This window comes from Pelmatolapia mariae, linkage group LG10_11 (assembly GCF_036321145.2).
Source record: "Pelmatolapia mariae isolate MD_Pm_ZW linkage group LG10_11, Pm_UMD_F_2, whole genome shotgun sequence".
Classification (NCBI taxonomy): domain Eukaryota; kingdom Metazoa; phylum Chordata; class Actinopteri; order Cichliformes; family Cichlidae; genus Pelmatolapia; species Pelmatolapia mariae.
Window position 1 is genome coordinate 38854323 of NC_086236.1, and position 20986 is coordinate 38875308.

Consider the following 20986-nt stretch of genomic DNA (forward strand, 5'->3'; position numbering starts at 1 on the left):
AGTTTAAAATAACTAATTATCTGTCCTGAATCAGTCTTATTAGGTAATGTTCAAATAATTATATCATTCCAGTGTTTTCAGTGTGGGAGAAAGTACTCAGGGCCTTCAAGTTACACACTATGAAAGGCAGCAACAAGTTTAATATTCAGAAACCTAAAGTATGTATCAGCAGCAGAATGGACCTAAAAATAAATGTTTGTTTCAGTTCTATGAAGCTTTGAGTATTTTGGATTAGTAGCACTGCTGTGTTTGTTGCATCATATTGCTGTAATTGTTTATATGCTTTATATATTCTGAGGTAAGTTGATCTATAGTGTTACATCATATTCTATAAGGATGTTATGTGTTTGTTTACTTTCTGCCCAGTTTGACCCATTTAGCAGAAGTCAGCCTGTTTAAGGCTCTGATATCTATTCTGTATGACTTAAAGCAGTTATGACATGGTCTGATTTTCTCACCCAATAAAGGAATATTTCATATATCAGTCTACTCTTCATTCTATCAGCAACAGTTATCACAGCTCGTACATTTTCCTTTTTACACATATATGTAAGCATTGAGCCAAATTTAGTAATGCCAACATATTAAAAGAACAATATTTGTCTCCTATATATAATACATCTAGATATACACTGTCAAAGATACTTGTCTTTGAGTGAAGATTTAAGGTGATAGGAAATATAAATAACTGCAACTTGAATCTTTACTGAAGCTCAGTATTTGACACAGAGTTCATTCACATGAATTTCACTCACATGTGCTGTACCAGTGTACCTGCACATGTGATGTGACAATAGAAGTGATTTGATTTGAGAGTTCAAACTCACTGCTGTAATAACTTATAATGATTAATATGATAACTATATTATTGGCCGTATCATATTTACACTTTAGTCTCATGAACAACATTAGCTAATTGTTATTTACTAGCTAATCTTAAATGACTGTTCAGTACAGAAATGAAGCCCAACAATCATGTTTTACAGTCCTGTGGTCTCAGCCTCAGATACTTATTAAATCACACAAAGCTCGTTTAGAAACAAACACACGAACAAAATATATTCTCCTTCACTTCTGTCAAACAAAGCTGTATGAAACGTTTCCAGCGGTTGGTGTTATGGTTGCTAGGCAACCTGGGCAGCGCGACGGAGGCTAGACCGTCCCATTTCACGAGCCTCGCACTTCCGGCCTTAGCGGTCTTTGAGTACGCGGCCCTTGAGGATCGTTGAGGCTGCGTACTTTAAGGCTGCAGACCCTGAATTGGGATACAGCACAGATATACACACACCGAGGAACACAAAATGGCAAACCGGAGGGAGGCACAGCTGATCCTAATTACACAGACGAGACGGGGAGAGCACAAAACTGAACACAGTAAGGTCACACATGGATCTACAAAGTAAAACAGGAAGTATACACTGACGAAACAAAGAACACGAAACTGACCGGGAGCACAAACTATAACCAAAGAACTAGAACATCCAACCCCAAATATATATAGTCAGAATACCCCAGAACATAAGATAATACTACTACTACTACTAATAATAAGCACAAAATGCTGGGTCAACGACCCAGGACCATGACACAAAGAGCAGCCTTTCATGCCTGACTCTGCATAACTGTAAGAACCAAAGCATTTTAATTGAAGAGTCATCTAAAGAAATCGTCCTGTGCATGAAGGGAAAAATAAACTTTATTGGTGAAAATCAGATTTGCTGATCTGCTTTTCCCTCCACAGTTTCAACATTATGAGTGAACTAAAGCAGGTATGAGAATCAGGCCCAGGCTGTTGTTGTCTCATACTGTCACGTCCCTGCCTGTTAGCCTGTGGATCTTTTTCCTTTTTCTTGCTTTTTGATTGTTGTTGCCTCTAAGCTGTTATTATCCAGACTTTGAATGTATTTTTAAATTTGCTTGTACGGACGGAGTACTTGAGTATTTTTGAAAGGTGTCAATTAAAAACTGTATTAAATGTATGTATTACAATTTTTTTAAATTAGAATACAAATTTCATGCCACAAACTTGAGTTGTCATATACATCTGTGAGTTTATGTGCACAACATTATGCACATGTGGTCTGTGCATGTACACACATGAAAAATTTGACATAACAGCATCTATGAAAGTGTTGTAGAAGTCACAACCCAAACCTCGACTAGAAAACTGTCTAAAAGAGTGTCTCAAACTAGTGTCAATATTAAACTGTCATTTCTAAGCAAAATCCCCAGCTGTTAAGATCTCAGTGATACAGTCCACTTGAAAAAATGGGAAAGTTGCCAGTTTCATAGGTACTAATGAATGCCCATACAATCAGAGATGCAGTCTTTTAACATGTGCTGGTAACATGCTGGATGCTCCTTTTCCTTCTTAGTCTGAAGGGCGTGGTATCCAAGTTTTCCAACAGTATTCCAGATTTTGAGTTGTCTGACCACAGAAGAGTTTTCCACTTTGCCTCAGTCTATTTTAATTGACCTTTGACCCAGAGAAAACAGTGATAAGATCATGTTTACATGTGGATTTTTCTTTACATGGTAACACAAGTCTTCCTGCAGTGATTTCCATGTCAGAATCATGACTGTTTTAAATTCAGTGCTGCTGGAGAGGCTGAAGATCCGAGGGATTCAATATGAATGTGACCAAGTCGTTGGTATTTTTTCATGATACCGTTCACTGTAGATGATAATTATTCATTCTGTCTTTCCTCCAGCTGTTTCTTTTCAGTAACACTTCCTTTTCCAGTCTGTTGTTGCTGGAAAAGGAACAACATTTCTTACAATGCTACATTTTGTGTTCCATTATAAATAAAATATGGTGAGATTTGTAAATGATTGCATTCTGTTTTTAATTTACATTTAACACAGTGTCCCAACTTTTTGTGGAACTTGGTTTCTGATAACTATGCTTTCCTGCAATACATTTGCCAAGGGTGAAGTACACAGATGAATAGTAGAGATATTGTGGCGGACCACCAGGTGGCTCCACTCACACCCAAGTTTAAGGGAAGTGTTGGGGTGGAGATTTGGGCGTTTTCCGACGCTAAGTCGGCGTTAGCTAATGCTGCCATTCTGACCCACCCATCCCTGTCGGTGCAGAGTGTGTTGACCACTGATGCGCCGGACATAGCGGTGGGTGCGGTGTTGGAACAGCAAATCTCGGGTGTCTGGCAACCGCTCGCCTTTCTCAGCCGTACTCTACGAGACAGCAAGCGCAATTACAGCGTTTTCGACAGGGAGCTACTAGCTCTCCACCTGGTGGCCCATCATTTCCGTTTTTTTCTCGAGGGTCGTCACTTTACCGCATACGTGGACCACAAACCCTTGACGTTTGCAATGTCCAAAGTTTCTGATCCATGGAGTGCGCGGCAGCAGTGCCAGTTGGCAGCCATTTCTGAGTTTACCGCGGACATTCAGCACGTGGCTGGTAAGTGGCTGACTGTTTGTCCCGTGTTTGTCGGCACAGACTACTCCGCCATGGCTGCCGATCAGAGCGGTGACCCAGACATCCTCGCGCTTAAATCCGCGCAGACTGGCCTCATACTGGAGGACAGACCCGTGCAGGACGGCGGCCCTCTCCTGGTCTGTGATGTTTCCACCGGCCGCCCTTGCCCGGTAGATCCCGTTTTATGGCATCGTCGGGTTTTTGACTCGGTACATGCTCTCTCTCATCCGTGGGTCCGGGCCTCTGTTAAACTGGTCACCTCTAAGTTTGTTTGGCCGGGCCTTCGCAAATCGGTGAAGGAATGGGCGGCGGCGTGCATTCCATGCCAGCTCGCGAAAGTTCATAAACACACCAAGGCACCCCGGGAGCAGTTCTTCATCCCCGGCAAACGTTTCGATCATGTGCATGTTGATCTGGTGGGTCCTCTGCCGCAGTCACAAGGTTTTACGCACCTTTTGACTATTGTTGACCGCACCACCCGGTGGCCGGAGGCAGTCCCCCTGGCGTCCAGTACCGCAGCGGTGGTGGCCAAGGCGTTTTTGTCAACCTGGGTTTTGCGTTTCGGCCCCCTGCAGACATTACCTCAGACCGAGGCCCCCAGTTCGTTTCAGAGCTTTGGTCAGCTATGGCTGATGGACTGGGGGCCACCGCACAACCGCATACAAACTGCAAGCAATGGGATGTGTGAGCAGTTCCACAGGTCGCTTAAGGCTGCTTTTTGCACTTCCTTAATGGATGGCAATTGGGTTGACCGCCTCCCGTGGGTTTTGCTTGAGCTGCGCTCTGCGGTTAAGGAGGATCTCGACGCGTCCCCAGGTGAACTAGTGTTTGGTCAGCCCCTCCGCGTGCCTGGAGAATTCTTGCCTGAAAACCCTCCCACCTGCTTCGATCCATCTGTGCTATCCCTCAACCCGCTTTTGCACTCACTTCGGGTTCCTGGTCCAGTGCATCATTGCCTGCCTGACACTTTTGTTCCAAAGACTTTGGAGACTGCTAAGTTTGTTTTTGTCAGGCACAATGCCCACAGGACGCCGCTGCGTCCGCTGTATGACGGCCCGTTTAGGGTTATTGAACCGGGCCAGAAACATTTTGTTTTGGATTTTGGGGGTCATAGGGAAATTGTGTGTGTTGACAGACTTAAATCTGCACGTATTCTTGCGGACAGTCATGTAGTGCCGGCCCAGGTCCCTCGCCATGGCTGCCCTCCTTCCACGGGGTTAACAGACTCTGGTTTTCCCCTCAGGAGCACCCTCTCAACCGCCGGCGTTTGAAATTCCTCCTGCCTTTCCTGCTCGCCTACACCAGCCTCGTTCACAGGATGGACCTTCCTCTGCCAGTTCTCTCCCTTCCAGGTTTCAGTCGTTCTGGCCGTTTGCTTAGGCCCAGGGTCCTGGACTGAAAAGAGACCTTACTGGGTGTTCGGGGGGAGGGGGTTATTTGTGGCGGGCCGCCAGGTGGCTCCACTTACACCCAAGTTTAAGGGAAGTGTTGGGGTGGAGATTTTGGCATTTTTTGCATGTGGAGTTCTGGTGAATCCGTTAATAAAGTTGGAGTGAGACACTGAGACCTCTCCTGTCGTCTTTACATACCTCCACAATATTATTATAATTTATTATAATTATTACCATAAGTTAGTAGTTGTTGATGAATCACTGAGGATGTTACTCTTGAACTGCAGAAGAATTTACCAATTCTATTCATGACTGGCTTCTGAGTTCCAACTGAGGTGCAGAAGGTTTCCTGTCACTGTCAGAGTCAGGTTTGTTGCCACCACGGCTGAAACTGTTCAGACAACCATCAGGTTTGATAGATTTATCTCCACGGTTGGATTCGTACCGTTTAACTTAGACAGTTTTGGTTCATCGCCAGGACTGGACTTCAGATTTCCTCTTGCTGTGTTCTTAATGTGGTGTGTAGTCTTTGAGTTTCTTTGCTTTTCTGCTGTGGTTTTTAACATTTCCATAACTATACATGTGTGACCTCTGTATCTGAGCATTTCATAGTACTCAACAAAATTACACTTCTCTGGGTCCAGAATGCGAAGTTGTTCTACATCTCTGACCTGACATCTCTTAGCAGCCCAGATTTCGTTGTCTTTTGCCATCTTGCTTACTTTCAGCCTCGTCTTTCACTTTATTTTCACGTTTTGCCTTCCATAAAGGAATCACATGTACCTCGACCTCAACAGGTGATGACGATGCTGCAGTCATAATGTTTTCACTTGGAGAAGATGTCTTCACTGGAACAGCAGGTTTTGGTAAATACTGAGTAAAATAAAAATCACAGAATCACAGTTCAGAATGATCACATATAATTCATCACATTAATCCTGACACACTGCTCTCTCTTCCACCAGCTACCTTTATATGTTAAAAGTATGATGGAAGCAGGGGTAAGGTGAGTCGGCTCACAGTCATGGTGAGTGTTCTCCTCTCAGACTGTGCGCGCAGGTGACGATGAGTAACGGCGGCTACATGGGGACGCTTTATCAGAGCGACCTGCTGTGGTGGGTAGCTTGGTCAAAAGAATGTTTCCGATGTGACTTCGCTGTGATAGGCAGATGTCTGAATACACCTTTGCTTTACTAAATATTTCTTTTTATTGGGCGATCCGAGTTTACCGAAAAACACGAGGAGGCAGAGAGGACACCCAGGGCCAACACGCGCCTGAGAGGACGGCGACAGTGATAGTTGTAGTTAATCAAATTAGCAGGCCTATTGAAAAAGAAGTCCCATTTCAACTTCAGCTGATATCTATGCAATACTATACATTGGTCATAGTGTTGACTCTTATTCAAATTGTAATACATTTATTTCATTTTAAAGATTTTAAACAGGGGCTTATTTACACATGTATTTATGGATTTATGCATTCATTTATAGATACACATACACGACCTGTCCAAGGTGTACCACCACCCCGTCACCTCTCCTCCAGCAATTGGATAAGAGAACTAAAAAAAGAGAGAGATGCGTGGACATACTAAACGTGCAGGACTCCACATCTTTAGCGGGACCTTGAACGCAGCACGCATAGGTTGAGAAACCCCGTGAAGAAATGACGCACCCATTCACAGCGCTTTTACTTCCTGCATCTGTGGCTACAGCTGATGCTTTCTAAGGGGCGGCACATGCACTAACTGTAGCCCGATGGGCTGTCGTGCATTTTAACCGAAGTTCGTTCCTTTTAGTTTTCTTTTCTAACCCGGCTGTAACTTTGGTGTGGACCCAGCACAATGGTAGGATTCATTTATGGTTCTGTGCCTATGATACAGTCCAGTACGGGTAACTTTTCTGTGGGCTGGAATGAATTTCGGAGACAGCAGTTTTTCTTATTGGCAACTTTCCGGGCGCCTTTGCTTTCAGGTGCTCTTTAACAGGGTCAGCACGGCTGAGTGGAAGAGAGGTCTGTCGCTTTGACCTTAGAGGCTAAGCGTTCATGTCAGTTACGGACTCTTCTTCACTAAGTTTGTGTTTCCGTAAACAAAACAGAGCCATTCCAAGATTGAGGGCACGGATTTGTTAAACAGTAAAAGCGGGAAAATACGCCCGAATGTTGTGTTACTTTGTGACTAAAGATGCGAAAGATATTTGTAGCACGAACTTCGGAAGTGATAACTGTAAACAGCGTTTGAAGAGCTGCAGGTCAGACAAGTTCTTGCCAGCCTTTGTGTTTGCAGTATTTGTGAAATGCAGCCACCAGTACTCATGTACTCAGAGTTTCAGACCGAGGTCAGAGATGTAGGCTGCTCACGTGTGTTAAGAATCGGAAAATCGAGGAATTGGTAAGTTACCCCGCAAACGGTAACCTTCAGGGAACGTTTGCTGAAGGTTAGTTTTGTAGAACCTTCAGGGAACGGTCCCTTGCTTTATGGGCTACAGTGTCTGTATCTTTGTGATGGCAGCGTCCTTGTTTGTCATTGGGCCACTGCTGACATTGGCAGGTGCTGATGTTTTTTTTTCTTTTAGCTAATTTTCTTTTAGGTGACATTTTTATGAAAAAAACAAAAAACAAACAAATACATGTTACAAAAACATTTTGGCAGGACAGACAAAAACACAAGCAGCTGATCCAGCAGAGTTGGCTGGAGCATAAACCAGTAAATAAATAACTACACATAACACATGTTTGAGTAATCTGTGTGTTTGGAAGAAAAAAAATAGCCAATGTCTGCAATATCCTTTAAAAAAAACATAAAATCAAATATTGGTATTGCTATCAATCTTAAAGACACTTTATTGATTGGCCTGTAATTTAACCTGCTGATGTAATGATATTTTATTATATATTTGATATTTTGGTGTATCCCTTGTCGAATTAACAGTTAGTTGACTGGCCAAAAAGGGGTAAAGTTTAAAAGAAAAAGAAAAAAATAGTGATAGGTCATGACCTGGTTCATAGTAATCTGGGTTTAGTAATGTCCTTTCTGTGATGTAGTTTGGTGTGTATGGTGGAGACCACAGCTTTTGACAGATAAGGACTAAAGAAAACAAACAATTTGGCATATTTTGACTTGAATTTCTTTTTTACACACAGAAAAATCAATCATCAGACTTTATTGATAATGAAAAGGGCAATTAGTCTGAAATGTTAAAGTGCTCTGAACACAGCTTTAAAAGAAAGGAGCCAATAAAACAGTTCTTACATTTACACAAAGGTTCTGTTTTAACACTGGGCTGAAAGCATGAAAGAGCCCCCTGCTGTTTGTACTCGAGCAATTTTGTAACTAAATTGTCATCAGTTTCAAATGATAAGAAGTGAACCTGTGTGAGTCCTGTTGCTCACTTTGTCCATTTGATTTAACAAAAATCGTGTCACAGTGGTTACATGGTAAACACATGTTCCAAACACGAAGGGTGATGACAGGGTTCAAGAAATTCCAATATCTGGGATGGCTGTGTCAGGAAGGGCATCAGGTGTGAAAATCTGTGTCATGTGCAAGTCACAAAGGTGACCCCTTGTGAATAAGGAAGGAGAAGAAAGAAGCCTACCATGTGATGTTGAAATGCTGTCAACAGTTTCTGATCTTTTGTTCCACAGAGCTGACTGTTGTCCTGTAAATATGGATCAGATAAAAGAAGCCAGGGTGCCGTGCTCCAGCCTCCTCACCTACCACAGAGAGCTGCTCGTGACCAGGCTGAGGAGCATTCAGTGCATCCTGGACAACCTGTTCACCTGTGGCTTCTTCTGTCAGGAGGATGTTGAGATTGTTCAGCGAACTGCCACCAAGGCTGATCAGGTAGAAAAAAGAACGTCCGAGACAAAAACTGTGCTTAAAAATCTCTGAATGTGAATACGACTCCTGACTGCCTCCACCGAGGAGGTGATGTTTGTGTTAGTGTCTGCATGTGTGCGTGTCATCACTCTGTGTGTAAACAGCTTGAAAAGTTTGGATTGTGTGTTTGTAAAACTCTGTGGAGGGTGAGGTCATGCTACCGACCCATGACACGTCAGCTATCGTCCATCAAGGTCAACTTAGTAATTTATTGGTGGACAGCTATCATTCCTACAGGTGTCGTGTGTTTTGTGAATATATAGAAAGTACTGTATAAAATATCATGTGACATTTGACCTCTGACCTCTCCTTCAAGGTCAGTAGATTGCATACATACTACACAATTTAAAAAATGTAAATATAAATTTGAATTTCTTTCATGATTTTTTTTTTAGGTGCGCAAAATCCTGGAGCTAGTCCAGTGCAAAGGGGAGGAGGCCTGTGAATATTTCATCTTCATAATTTATAAAGTATGTGATGCATACATAGACCTGCAGCCATGGCTGAAAGAGATCAACTACAACCCAAGTGAAGATGTAACAGTGATGAAGGTGGTTAACACTGATCCAAGTAGGTGTCATTATCTTTGACCTCTTTCATACTTTACAGCTCTCACATCTGTAGCACTAAGAAGTCAGTCTGCTGTTTATCAGTTGAGCAGTTATGGTAGAATATAAAAATCTATAACAAGAATAACAGTATATTTTCTACTTGATTATACAGAAAGTGTAGTAATATTTCAAACTGAAATTGTAGAAATCAGCAGGACTGGAGGGTTTTTTTTTTTTTTTTTGAGTGACTGAAGTTATATGTAGAGTATGTGGGTGTTTTAAATGAATAACAACAGCAACCATCAGGCTGATGTAGCAGGATTAATGGAGGCCCTGAGTGTTATTGACTTATAAAAGCTGTTTTATTTGTTATTTTTTACTTGAACTTGTAGAATTTTTGTTTGTAAGAGCATGAAACATGCACAACCTTACCACCTCCTCAAGTCTCAGAATATCTTAAAAGCACTTGAAAAGCAAAATATGTTCCGTATGCAAAGGTCTTAAATGTTAATAGTGATGCCACAATTTCAGTACACATTTCTGCCCACTTCACAGATTTAGATGATGCATTGTAAAAGTAAATGATTTATCTGGACATGAGACAAACGTTGTAAAACAGCTCTGTCAGCCCTCACAGTTTATTTCTGTGTGGATAAAACAGGGTAACAGATGCAGTAAGATAAGCTAGAGTAACTAACGCAATGGTTAAAGCCAATATCTAAGAAACAACTAATAACAGAAGGCAACCTGCACTCTGTCGCAAAACAATATTTGATACAAAATATCCAGATAGTAAGCCATTCTTTAGGTAGGCACACTATTCTTTATGATTTCTTTTCACATTATTAAACCCATTTGGACACACCTGTAACATTTTACCTTATTATTCATTTGAACTGATATCAATTATGTTTAACTTTTGTTTGTATACTTTCAGGCTTTTGGTCTAAAGTTTAACTAAATGTAATTAAGCCACACAAAAGCTTCCCTACCTAGAACCAGTCAACGTCACCCTGCAATTCTCCCTTAAATCATGTGATGACCAATAAAACACGGTGCACTGAAATCATAAAGAAAACAGTTTTTTCTCTTTAGAAACCCAGAAGAAATCCCCCCGTCTGTAGCTACAGATAACACACACACACACACACACACCTCCACAGCAGCGCTGCAAGATGAGCGGTCTGTCTTTATTTAAACGTTTGGAACAATTTACACTGAATATTCCACTTTTGGAGCTTTCTCACACTGGGCCAGTTGCTCAACTCTTGTGTTTTCTTATTTAATCTGATACATTTTTCTTGCTATTTTTGGTCATTTATGAAACAGCTGAGCAGTGGCGGGCACTCAGGTTGTAAACACTCCACTCCCTCAGTTCTCTCTGCTTCACTTTTTTGTAGTTCTTACAAAGAACAACACCTCCTTATAAAACTCTAGATTTTCCTTCAAATAGACACCGAGCCAATCACCTTTTACATTTCAAGAAAGCAAAATGCCATGCTTATGCGTTCTCTACCCCTGTAAAAACTTGAACACATGGAAAATTGAATAGCTATGTTAGTACACATACACTGACAACAAACAAATAGATAATTCTTTTTTGCCTTTGTAGAAGAGTTTTGTCTTCCACAGTTAGATTAGAAGATCATAGTATTGCTGTGCTGGGATACCTGCTGCTATTGTGAGCAAAGTCTTGTGGTAGTGTTGTGAGTTACAGTGCATTTGGAAAGTATTCACAGGGCTTCACTGTGCAATCCTGTCTCAGAGGCCTGAAGATAATTCGTTCACTGGACTTCATGGCTTGCTCTGACATGCTTATACAGACAGCTGTGTGCCAAACCATGCCCGATCAGCTGAATTTACCACAGTGGAAACAGGATGCACCTGAGTGTCATGGAAAAAGTTACACATGTTTATTTTTAATACATTTGCACCAATTCTGAGTTTTTTCAGTCATTATGGACGACTGTGTTCAGGAATTTGAGGTGAACTTGACTGGAATTTATTTTGTTGTCAGGCTGTAACATGGCAGCATGTGGAACCAGTGAAGTGTTGTGAATCCTGCACAGATGCACTGATCTAGATCTGTTTAAGAAAGAGTTTGATTGCGATCAAAGCTTTGACATTTTTTAAATGTGCACTAAGTCAGCAGATACTGTGAGAAGTTAAGACATGACATGAGCCGGGACACCAGCTTCATCATGTCCTATGGCCAGCAAGAGGAGACGCGGCTGGAGGACCTCTACACTGACACTGTGATGGAACTGTTAAATGACTGCAATGAAAGCCTGGGCTTCTTAGAGAGTGTGGACCAGCTCCTGGGAGATCACGCAGTTTTCAACCCCCAAGGTGAAATCATCTACGTAATGGGGGACGCTGGTGTGGGAAAATCCATCCTTCTGCAGAAGCTCCAGAACCTCTGGTCCATAAAAGAGTTGCAGACGGATGCCGTCTTCTTCTTTAAGTTTCGCTGTAGGATGTTCAGCACCTTCAAGGACGCAGAACAAATCTCTCTCAGAGACCTTTTGTTCAAGCACAACTGCTACCCAGATCACGATCCAGACAATGAAGTGTTTGATTACATCCTGCGCTTCCCCGAGAAAGTCGTTTTTACCTTTGACGGCTACGATGAGATTCAGGAGGACGTAGACCTGATGAACCTGCCTGAGGTGGTTTCACCGGAGGATAAGGCCAACCCGCTCCAGCTGCTTATCAGCTTGCTCTGTGGGAAATTACTCAAAGGCTCTCAAAAAGTGCTGACGGCCCGGACAGGGATTGAGATCCAAAGCAGGGTGATCAGAAAGAAGGTGGCTCTGCGTGGGTTCTCCCCAGATCACCTGAAGACTTACACTGAGTTGCACTTTAAGGAGCAGGAGCACAGAGAGCTGGTGTCCATTCAGCTGGATGCCAGCCCCCACCTCTGTGGACTGTGCTCCACCCCGCTGTTCTGCTGGATTGTATTTAAGAGCTTTGGACACCTGCACACAATGCACGACAGCTTTCATCTGCCCAAAACCTGCATCACGCTCACCGACATCTTCCTCCTGCTGTCCGAAGTGTTCCTCAGTCGCTCTGCTACACCTGCTCCGTCTTTGCTGAAGAAAAGCACCCGCTGCACCTCGGAGACGTTCAAAGCAGGGCTCAGGCCTCTTGCTGTATTTGCCAAGCTGGCGCTGCAGGGAATGGAGAGAGGCAGCTTCATTTCCAGCCAAGAGGAGATCAGTGAGTGCGGTGTGATGGAGGAAGATCTGACTCTCGGCTTTCTCAGACCTGTTAGTGAGGAGGAGGATGCCAGCGGGAGCTCCGCTACCTTTGAGTTCCTCCACATCACCCTTCAGTCATTCCTGGCAGCTTTTGCTCTGGTGTTGGATGAGCAGGCTGCTGCCAGCTCCATCCTCAAGTTCTTCACAGAGTGCAGCAGGAGAAGGAAGGTGTCTTGTCTGCCTCTTGATTCCTGCATAAGTAGATCTTCAAAGCCCGGCGAAAAGAAGCCGTTTGCAACCAACGAACACCTGCAGTTCACTAATCTGTTCCTGTGCGGCCTGCTGTCCAAGAGTCAAAGAGGCTTGATGGGACATCTGGTGTCTCCCGTCTTACTGAAGAAGAAACGGGCCCTGCTGAAGTCGTACCTTTCCACTAGTGTCAAGTTCCACCTGCGTGGCTTACCCCACTACGACGGGCAGGAAGGCAAGAAAGTTCATGTCTTGCCCAACTTCCTGTGGATGCTGAGGTGCATATTCGAGACGGGAAGCAACGACATTGCTCAGATGACGGCGAAAGGCATCACGGCCGGCTTCATCAAGCTGGGTTACTGTAACGTGTACTCGGGTGACTGCACCGCCCTGAACTTTGTGCTGCAGCACCGTCAGAAACTCCTGGGGCTCGACATGGATAACAACAACATCAGCGACTATGGGGTGAAGCAGCTCAAGCCTTCCTTTTGCAAGATGACAGTAGTGAGGTGAGTACGGCCGTGCTTTCAAACACGTGTTTCGTTTAACTCTGAGCTCTAATAAAACTGTTCCCCTGCAGACTGAGTGTGAATCACCTGTCCGACAGCAGCATTGAGATTCTTGGAGAGGAGCTGTGCAAACACAAAGTTGTGGAGGTTTTGGGGTGAGTAAACGTTGTAAACCCAGTAACTGTTGTAACAACTGTACAAGACTATATCGAGGGTGTTGGACGTGATTACATCAACATTTGGGACCGACTGATCTGATTTTTGGATCAGATTGGGATCGGTGACACCTCAGTAGCACCCAGGGGCCCAGTCTGTTCAGTTCAGTTTTACATTGTGTATGTTCACTTCTTCACACTTCAGCAGCAGTGCACTGTTTGCTAATGATGTGAAAGTACTAACATAGCATGGAGGAATCTGAAAGTAAAGGCTCAGCACTGTCTGCTCTCACTCAGCATTCAAACTCTCTCTGATCCAGTTATCTGGGTGGCAGTTGTATAAAGTTATAAACTGATTTGCGTCATTGAGTGAAATAAGTGCTTGATGCCCAACAACCCACACAGATGCACTGCTCCTGAGCTAATTCTGCTGTATGAGCATGCAGTGTCCCTTGGTTTCACGGTCAGAAACGCTCTGTGCTCGACACGTCTTGTTTCACGTTGCCAAGGTTCAGAAATGTTACTAAACTACGGGTTGGCTCACTACAACGGTCTGTGTAGGTTTTGCTGTCGTGACAGGATTTGTTCAGGGATACATTTTGACCTTTTAGGATCCACTTCCATGTTCTGCATTGAACAGGCCACAGTGAATATATATCCTTGGTTTGGTGTGTAGGCTCTGAGCTCATCACTCCAGCCATGTGTGGCACAAACAACAACAACAACAACTTTATTTATAGAGCACATTTAAAAACCAACGCTATACCAGAGTGCTTAACAAAAAAGACAGAAAATAGAACATAAATATTATAAGACCATAACAAAGTACCAAATATGCTAACAGGTCAGTGTCACTAATACACAGGAATAGCATGAAATGCATATCAAATAAAAACATAGCAAAAGCACAAGGCCATAAAAGAGAAATAGAGTAAGTCAAGAAATCAGATAGGCATTAACTAACAGGAAAGGCAAGGTTAAATAAATAGGTTTCTAACCGTGATTTAAATGATTGGATAGCAGTAGGAAGGTTACTCCACCAATCAGGTGCAGCCAAGTCAAACGCATGGTCACCTCTAGACTTCAGCCGAGATCTTGGCTGCACCAAGAGTAACTGAGTAGATCATCTTAGTGCTCTAACAGGAGTGTACGATCGAAGGAGTTCAATAAGGTAGTTCGGTGCTTTGTTGTTGATCATTTTAAAGTAAGCAGCAGTATTTTAAATTAGATTTAATGGGTAGCCAGTGCAGGTCAGCTAGAACAGGGGTAACCGAGGCAAACCTCCCAGTTCCGGTCTGAAGGCGTGGCGCCGCATTTTTGAACAGTTTGCAGTCTATGAAGAAGAGCAGAATGAAGACCGAAATAAAGGGAATTACAGTAATCCAGCCTAGAGGTCACAAAGGCCTGAATAAGCTTTTCCAGGTCCTTACGCGGAACACAATGCCTGGCCTTGGAGATGAGACGCAGTTGGTAGAAACTAGATCTAACTACAGCGGGCACTTGTTTATCAAATTTAAAAGAGCTGTCCAGCAACACGCCCAAATTGCTAACAGTATCAGAGAGGGAACTGGCAAGCGAACCAAAGGCATCACGAAGTTGGCCGCGAGGAATATTGCTGTCAATCACCACGATTTCGGTTTTCTTATCATTAAAGATAAGAGAGCTCATCACATATAAGATGTGATGAGCAGTGGATCCAGGTGGATGCTGGGATGGTGGAGGGGTTGACACTGATGCAGGGCAGCAGCAGCACTGCTGATGTTTCTGAGGCAGAGATGGAAAACTGCTCAGTTTGGGCTGGAGTGTTTGGTGTCAGCGAGGATGTTGGTGTTTATATGTACACATATAATTTTACAAACATGTATGGATGTCTTACAATGTTTGGAATAATGTTTTCATCTTATCTTCTTTAATTCTTTTTATTTGAGTATACTCTCCCTCTGTTCAGCACTTTGGCCGACACTTGATGTCCTTTAAATGTGCTGTAATGCAACGCAGCTTCGGTTGCCTGCATGAAGCAGCTTGCTATGTTATTCCATTTTCTCTAAAACCTGTCTGAATCACTTTTTAAAAAACCAAAAACACAGTGATTTATATTTTTATATTTGTGTCCTCAGGCTTTACAACAATAACATCACAGATGTTGGAGCCAGGCTTGTTGCTCAGATCATTGAAGAATGCCCCAAACTGCGAGTTCTTAAGTAAGTTAAAAATATCTCAGTTTGGGGAAAAAACCAACATACCTTACTAACTTTGAATACTTTGACATTACTTTGTAGGATTGGTAAAAACAAGATCACCAGTGTTGGTGGGAGGCATCTGGCCAACGCCATAAAGAAGAGCTCGTCAATATTTGACGTTGGGTAAGAATTCAGTGTTCATCCAGGAAATTCAGCAAAGAGCTGAGTTGTAAGAAACAAAGTAAAAATGCAGCTTTAATGGTGACAGAGGAAGTTTCTAGCATTTATTCTGAGCGTTTGGGCACAACAGAAATACACCCTGGTAACTGAAACCAGATGTGACAAAGGGAGAAATCCCTCCGAGATGCAGTTTTAGCTGTGTTGTTTAGCCCAGCTGAAAACATTTGAGGAAGGACTTGATAACGAGGTGCCTGATCAGGCTTTCTGTGCATTTTTGCAGGATGTGGGGGAACAGTATTGGCGATGAGGGAGCAGAAGCATTTGGAGAAGCTTTGAGGAACCACCCGAGCCTTACCAACCTCAGGTAGGAAGTTATAAAAACGGCACAAAAATAAAAATGCCCATCTAGACTTAATGATTAAAATCTTTACTCTTTTTTTTGTCTTCTAGTCTGTCGGTCAATTGCATTACATCCAGAGGTGGGCGGGGCCTGGCTGAAGCACTGAAAGAGAACACGGCACTCAGGATATTCTGGTACGTGCAGTCTGTGTTCCTGCGTCGACATCAGTAATGTAGAAGGAGAGCTGGGATGCGCCGACATCAGTATTTAGTGAACAATTTAGCTGCATTCTGAAAGAACTCGCAGCACAGCGCTTAAATCCATGGTTGACCTTATGGATGTGGAGCTACGTCACAGTCAGTGCTGCCTCTCCAGAGTGACTAAAGTCTCATGGCTGTGTGCCGTTACTGTTTGTGCTTTTTAGGTTGGTGGAGAATGAAATGACCGATGATGCAGCTCCACACCTGGCTGACATGATTCAGGCAAACACTGGTCTGACCCACCTGTGGTAAGAACAACACAGCATCAGTCTGCATCCTGTTTACACAGCATGGATCGGAACTCTTACACAGCTCAGTGTCCTTTGTAAGTCACTGCTTGTTTGTCTGCAGGTTAATCAGCAACCAGTTCACTGTGGAAGGGATCAGGCAGCTCGCTGAGGCCCTCACTCACAACAAAGCACTCAAAGAGATATGGTGAGCATCAGTTCAAATTGACATCTTGGTCTTTTGTTCTCCCCTCAAGGTTATGTCAGACCAAGCAGAGGGTGGGTGTCCACGTTGTGAGAAGGATTATTTGAAGTCCAACTTATTCTGGATACAAACTTAAGCTAGTTAGGGACGGATCGGTAACTGTAAGGCTGTTAAATGCTCTGCTATCACTTCCAACATAAATGAAGACAGAAAACTAAACAGCAGTGACGTTTGTAGGGTTACTGAAGTTGGGCTAGCTGGTATATAATGATGTGCTACGTGATCGCTAGCGACACAGCTATGTTAGCATAACATAAACACAGTGAAGCTGGAGGATGAACGCTAACTTTTTTCCACTCGATAAAAGTTAACGTGAGGGTTCCCGATGGTTAGGGACAAATGCAATCGCATGGCAGGATGCTGTAAACGGACCAAACTTTAGTCAGGAGAACAACTGAGATAATCCATCCACAATACCAGGTTAGTCATTAATATACTGCTGCATGGGCTGAGCTGTAGTTACATCGTAAGGATTTAAAAACTGAGCTTTAAAATGAACAGTGGTGATAAAAACCGAGAGAGGCCGACAGTGATCACTGACTGTTTTTAGGGGCTTGTTGAGATTAAATAGAACAAGATAGAAAACATTAAAACATGTTAAAAACACAACAGCCTTCATAAACGCAGAGTAGTTTGAATCCGGAAGCAGGATTGATACGTCATCACTTAAAGATTGGATATCCCACCTGCTGTGAATGGTTTAATGCAGTACAGATGTTATTATTATCATTATGTCACATCCTGTTTATGACAGTTAAAATAAATAATATTCTTATAAGAAATAAAATTGTCTCATGTAAACTGTATATGGCATTAAATAGGCCTACACTACTGTACTTTAATGTGGGTCATAAGGGTGGTACTTCAAGAGCCATAGATTTTATGAGGTGGTACTCATTGTGAAAAGTTTGAGAACCACTGATCTACTGATCATCAGGCGCCTCTGCTGTAAGGTAGACCCTACAATAATGGACTAGCACGTAAATAGGCTCAAAGGGTGTAGCTCTGCTGATGGCCTCATTTCTCTCTGTTGAAACGGACAGTGAGCTAATAAAATAGGAATTAAGCTGTCCCAAGTCATTTCAGTTTCAGTAAAAAAAACAGGAAATTTCTGCTTTCTTTATTACTGGGGAGGAAGAAAAAACCATCATTCAGATGTTCAACTGAGACAGAATTTCTTGATTCATCGGTAAAAGATCTATTGAGATATTACAGATGATGAATGAAAGAAAAACGCAGCATAATCTAAAGTGTCGGGCCAGTACATGCCACCAGAAGTAACGCTGGTGGTGGAGGACGTGTTGATCTCCTCGATCTGGAGCTGAGCTGGATCCACATTGGACCCAGACTAGCAGGGAGATGCCCTCTACAACACTAGGTCCAGCTTTTCCCTGTCACCTGTCTTTGACAGCATCCACAGAGTGAATTGCAGGTTACGTGGGGCAGTCGTTAATGTTGTCCCTGTGAATGCATGACTGGAGTCTGATTGTATTTCTACAGCGTGAAAGGAAACCGGCTCTCTGAAGAGGAAGAGCAGCAGTTTGTGTCAGAGAAGCGGCTGCGGTTCCACTGACTGGGCACCTCACATGACGCATGCACGGAGGAAGTGTGTGCGCTCGGTCCGTGTGCTGGTGTCAGCAAACGGATTTGGTGCAGTTTCACCCGATGCTGCGGGGATAAAGTCGCACCACCTCCATTGTCTGTGTTTTTATTTATTTCTTATTCTTAAGCGAAAAACCCCAGAATGTTTATTTTTGAAATCTCTGAACGACATCACCGTGTTTCATTTTGGGGACTTTCCCCTAAAATTTCAACAAGTGTTTCACAGTTTTCCACAAAAGTTAGGAAGTCGGAACTTAAACAAGAAGTATACAGCATGCTGACTTCCTCACATGCACACCTTGTTTTCTGTGTACTGTAAATGCTTTTTTATATTCATCTGACTGTTACACAAGATGATGTTTTTCACATACTTAATGGTGGTTCAAAGGTCTCGAACTCTTTAGCATTTCCTGTGTTTCTGCATAGATGTGACCTAAAATGTTAGAACAATAAATAAATGGAGCCCAAACACTACCCGCGAGTGGCAAATGTGTGAACCTTTCATCCAGTTCCTGTGTCGAACACGGGCTTTCCCCGCTGCTTTCTTCAGACATTTCTGTTGGAATAAAGCAAAGACTTTGATTTGACTGTTTCAGACGTGGCCAACACTTCAGTATATCACTACCAACGTGTTTTACACATGGGATCAAGTCCTTGTGTTGGAATGTTTGTGCGTGTTTGTTTAGGAAGAAAACAAAGCAAAATGCTTCACTGTGGTCGATTCAGTTAAAAAACATTGTCCAAGCAGCCGTCTGATTGGTCCAGGTAATCTTTAATAAACATTTCAGAGAGCCGGAGCTCCTTACACACAGGTGCCTTGATATGCTCACCAGTGTTGTTCAGTATGAACATGAACCCATGTGAGAGGCTGCTAGCTGCTTGGACCCCACAGGCTAACAGACCTACATGCTGTAAAATCCTGTTTTTATGGATGTACATACAGAAATATTCAAGCTTGCTATGATTTCTTTTGTTGTACAGATTCTGTTTGTCGGGGCTCAAACCCAACATAGTTTGCAGATAAAAAGCATGCTGGGACCGTGTTTCTCTCGGTGCACACTATCAAATATACAAACCTAACAAATACAGCAGCTCTCAGAGCCTCACGTTTGATCTTTGAGTGATTTGTTCTTTTTCTTAGTTGGTTTATTTGTCTCAGCTTTCTGCCACTTACCTGAGTTCAGGTATAAACACACCACACCTTCCCTCAGCAGTCTGTAGTCTGCACCACCTTTTGCTTTCACTTGTCTTTTATTTAGCTTCAGGTTCGTTCTCCTCCCTCGCTCACCATGTCTGGTTTCAAAATGAGAAGATGATGCTGATGATGGCCAAAATGCTGGGAGCGTCATGAACCCAGCACATTTACCTTGTGCTTCTTCAGACAGTAGAGACCAATTAACTGGATAAAGTCTGAGACAGGACAGTCTCATATATTCACATTAGAGCTGTTTTATTCTTTGGAATAAGCAAAGATCCAGTATTGATCAGCCTCCATGTGCCTACAGTAATCAATAATTGCCAGATTTTCTTTTCTTTCTTTCCAGCGAGTTGCAGGCTGTGCAGGGGATTTCTGCCTGCCAGTGCAAACAGGGGAAGCCCCATCGTGATGACCCAAGTTACACAATAATACAAAAAGCCATTGGAGAACTGAGAATCTGAGGCTGGTCACTGAAAGAGTTCACCCAGCTCTCATCGTGGTGTGAACTGTCATTTAGCATCTAATGGGGCGTCACCGCAACTAATAACACCTGTCATTAGTTTAACTTTACTAATAATTACTCCGTAAGACAGATTTACAGTGCTCTGATTGGATGGAGTTGCTCGGCTGACATTAGGGTAGATCCTGGCGTACAGCCTGGGCTGGGCCAGTGACACACCTCCGTCAGTGTAAATGTATTTAACCATGCAATGAATCCCTCACATATGTTCATATATGAAAAAAGAAGAAGACTTACGTCAACATTATGTCTCAGTTTATCTATACGATCTTTATTGTGGTCTCATTATAAAACATTTTTGGAACTTTTCTCTTATTTGTTTATCTGTGGAGGAAGCTGTAAAACGTCAGAAAACAGGACGTAGATCAGCCACAGAAGTCTGAATCAAGATTAAAGTGTCATCAGAGTATGAAAGGTCACTGACACTGAGTGATTTCGAGTGACGATGGGTGAAATGACAGCTGGTGACTCCTGACTCCTCAACTTTGTACCAGGCTGTAAAGATGTGCAGCAAAGCCAGGCGTGTTTACGCGTGGGTCTGTGGGGTCTGATCAGGAACAAGCCTCACGTGACATTTACAGGAACTGTAGTTTTTGGAACTTTGCCTTCAAGCTGTACTGATATACGCAAAGTCCCATACTGAGCTCAGATATAACATCATCTCCTGAGGAAGACCACGCCACGTGGCAGAAAGCTCTGGAAATGTTTTACTACAGAGTTGCAACTATAATTTAACTGCACTCGTAACATGCTCTCATTTAACGCCAGCCTTTCCCGTAAACCTTTTCAAGTTCAAGGATTCAGCGTGGTGTCAGAGCCACTGTGGTATT

At 43.0% G+C, this 20986-nt stretch overlaps 1 protein-coding gene across 1 annotated transcript; it reads left to right on the forward strand.

Annotated features, from left to right (window-relative positions):
- Window positions 1-6544: 6544 nt before the first annotated feature.
- Window positions 6545-20929, forward strand: nod1 (nucleotide-binding oligomerization domain containing 1). Its single transcript, XM_063485427.1, has 12 exons — window positions 6545-6680; window positions 8483-8681; window positions 9113-9287; window positions 11414-13229; window positions 13301-13384; window positions 15502-15585; window positions 15664-15747; window positions 16025-16108; window positions 16195-16278; window positions 16509-16592; window positions 16696-16779; window positions 18337-20929. Exons 2-12 carry the CDS (start codon window positions 8505-8507, stop codon window positions 18407-18409), a joined length of 2829 nt encoding a protein of 942 aa, XP_063341497.1. The 5' UTR covers window positions 6545-6680; window positions 8483-8504; the 3' UTR covers window positions 18410-20929.
- Window positions 20930-20986: the final 57 nt, after the last annotated feature.

Coding starts and splice junctions, on each gene's coding strand:
- nod1 (XM_063485427.1), top strand. CDS start 8,505: ATGGATCAGATAAAAGAAGCCAGGGTGCCGTGCTCCAGCCTCCTCACC. Junction 9,288..11,413: donor GGTGGTTAACACTGATCCAA/GTAGGTGTCATT, acceptor ATGTGCACTAAG/TCAGCAGATACTGTGAGAAG. Junction 13,230..13,300: donor TGCAAGATGACAGTAGTGAG/GTGAGTACGGCC, acceptor GTTCCCCTGCAG/ACTGAGTGTGAATCACCTGT.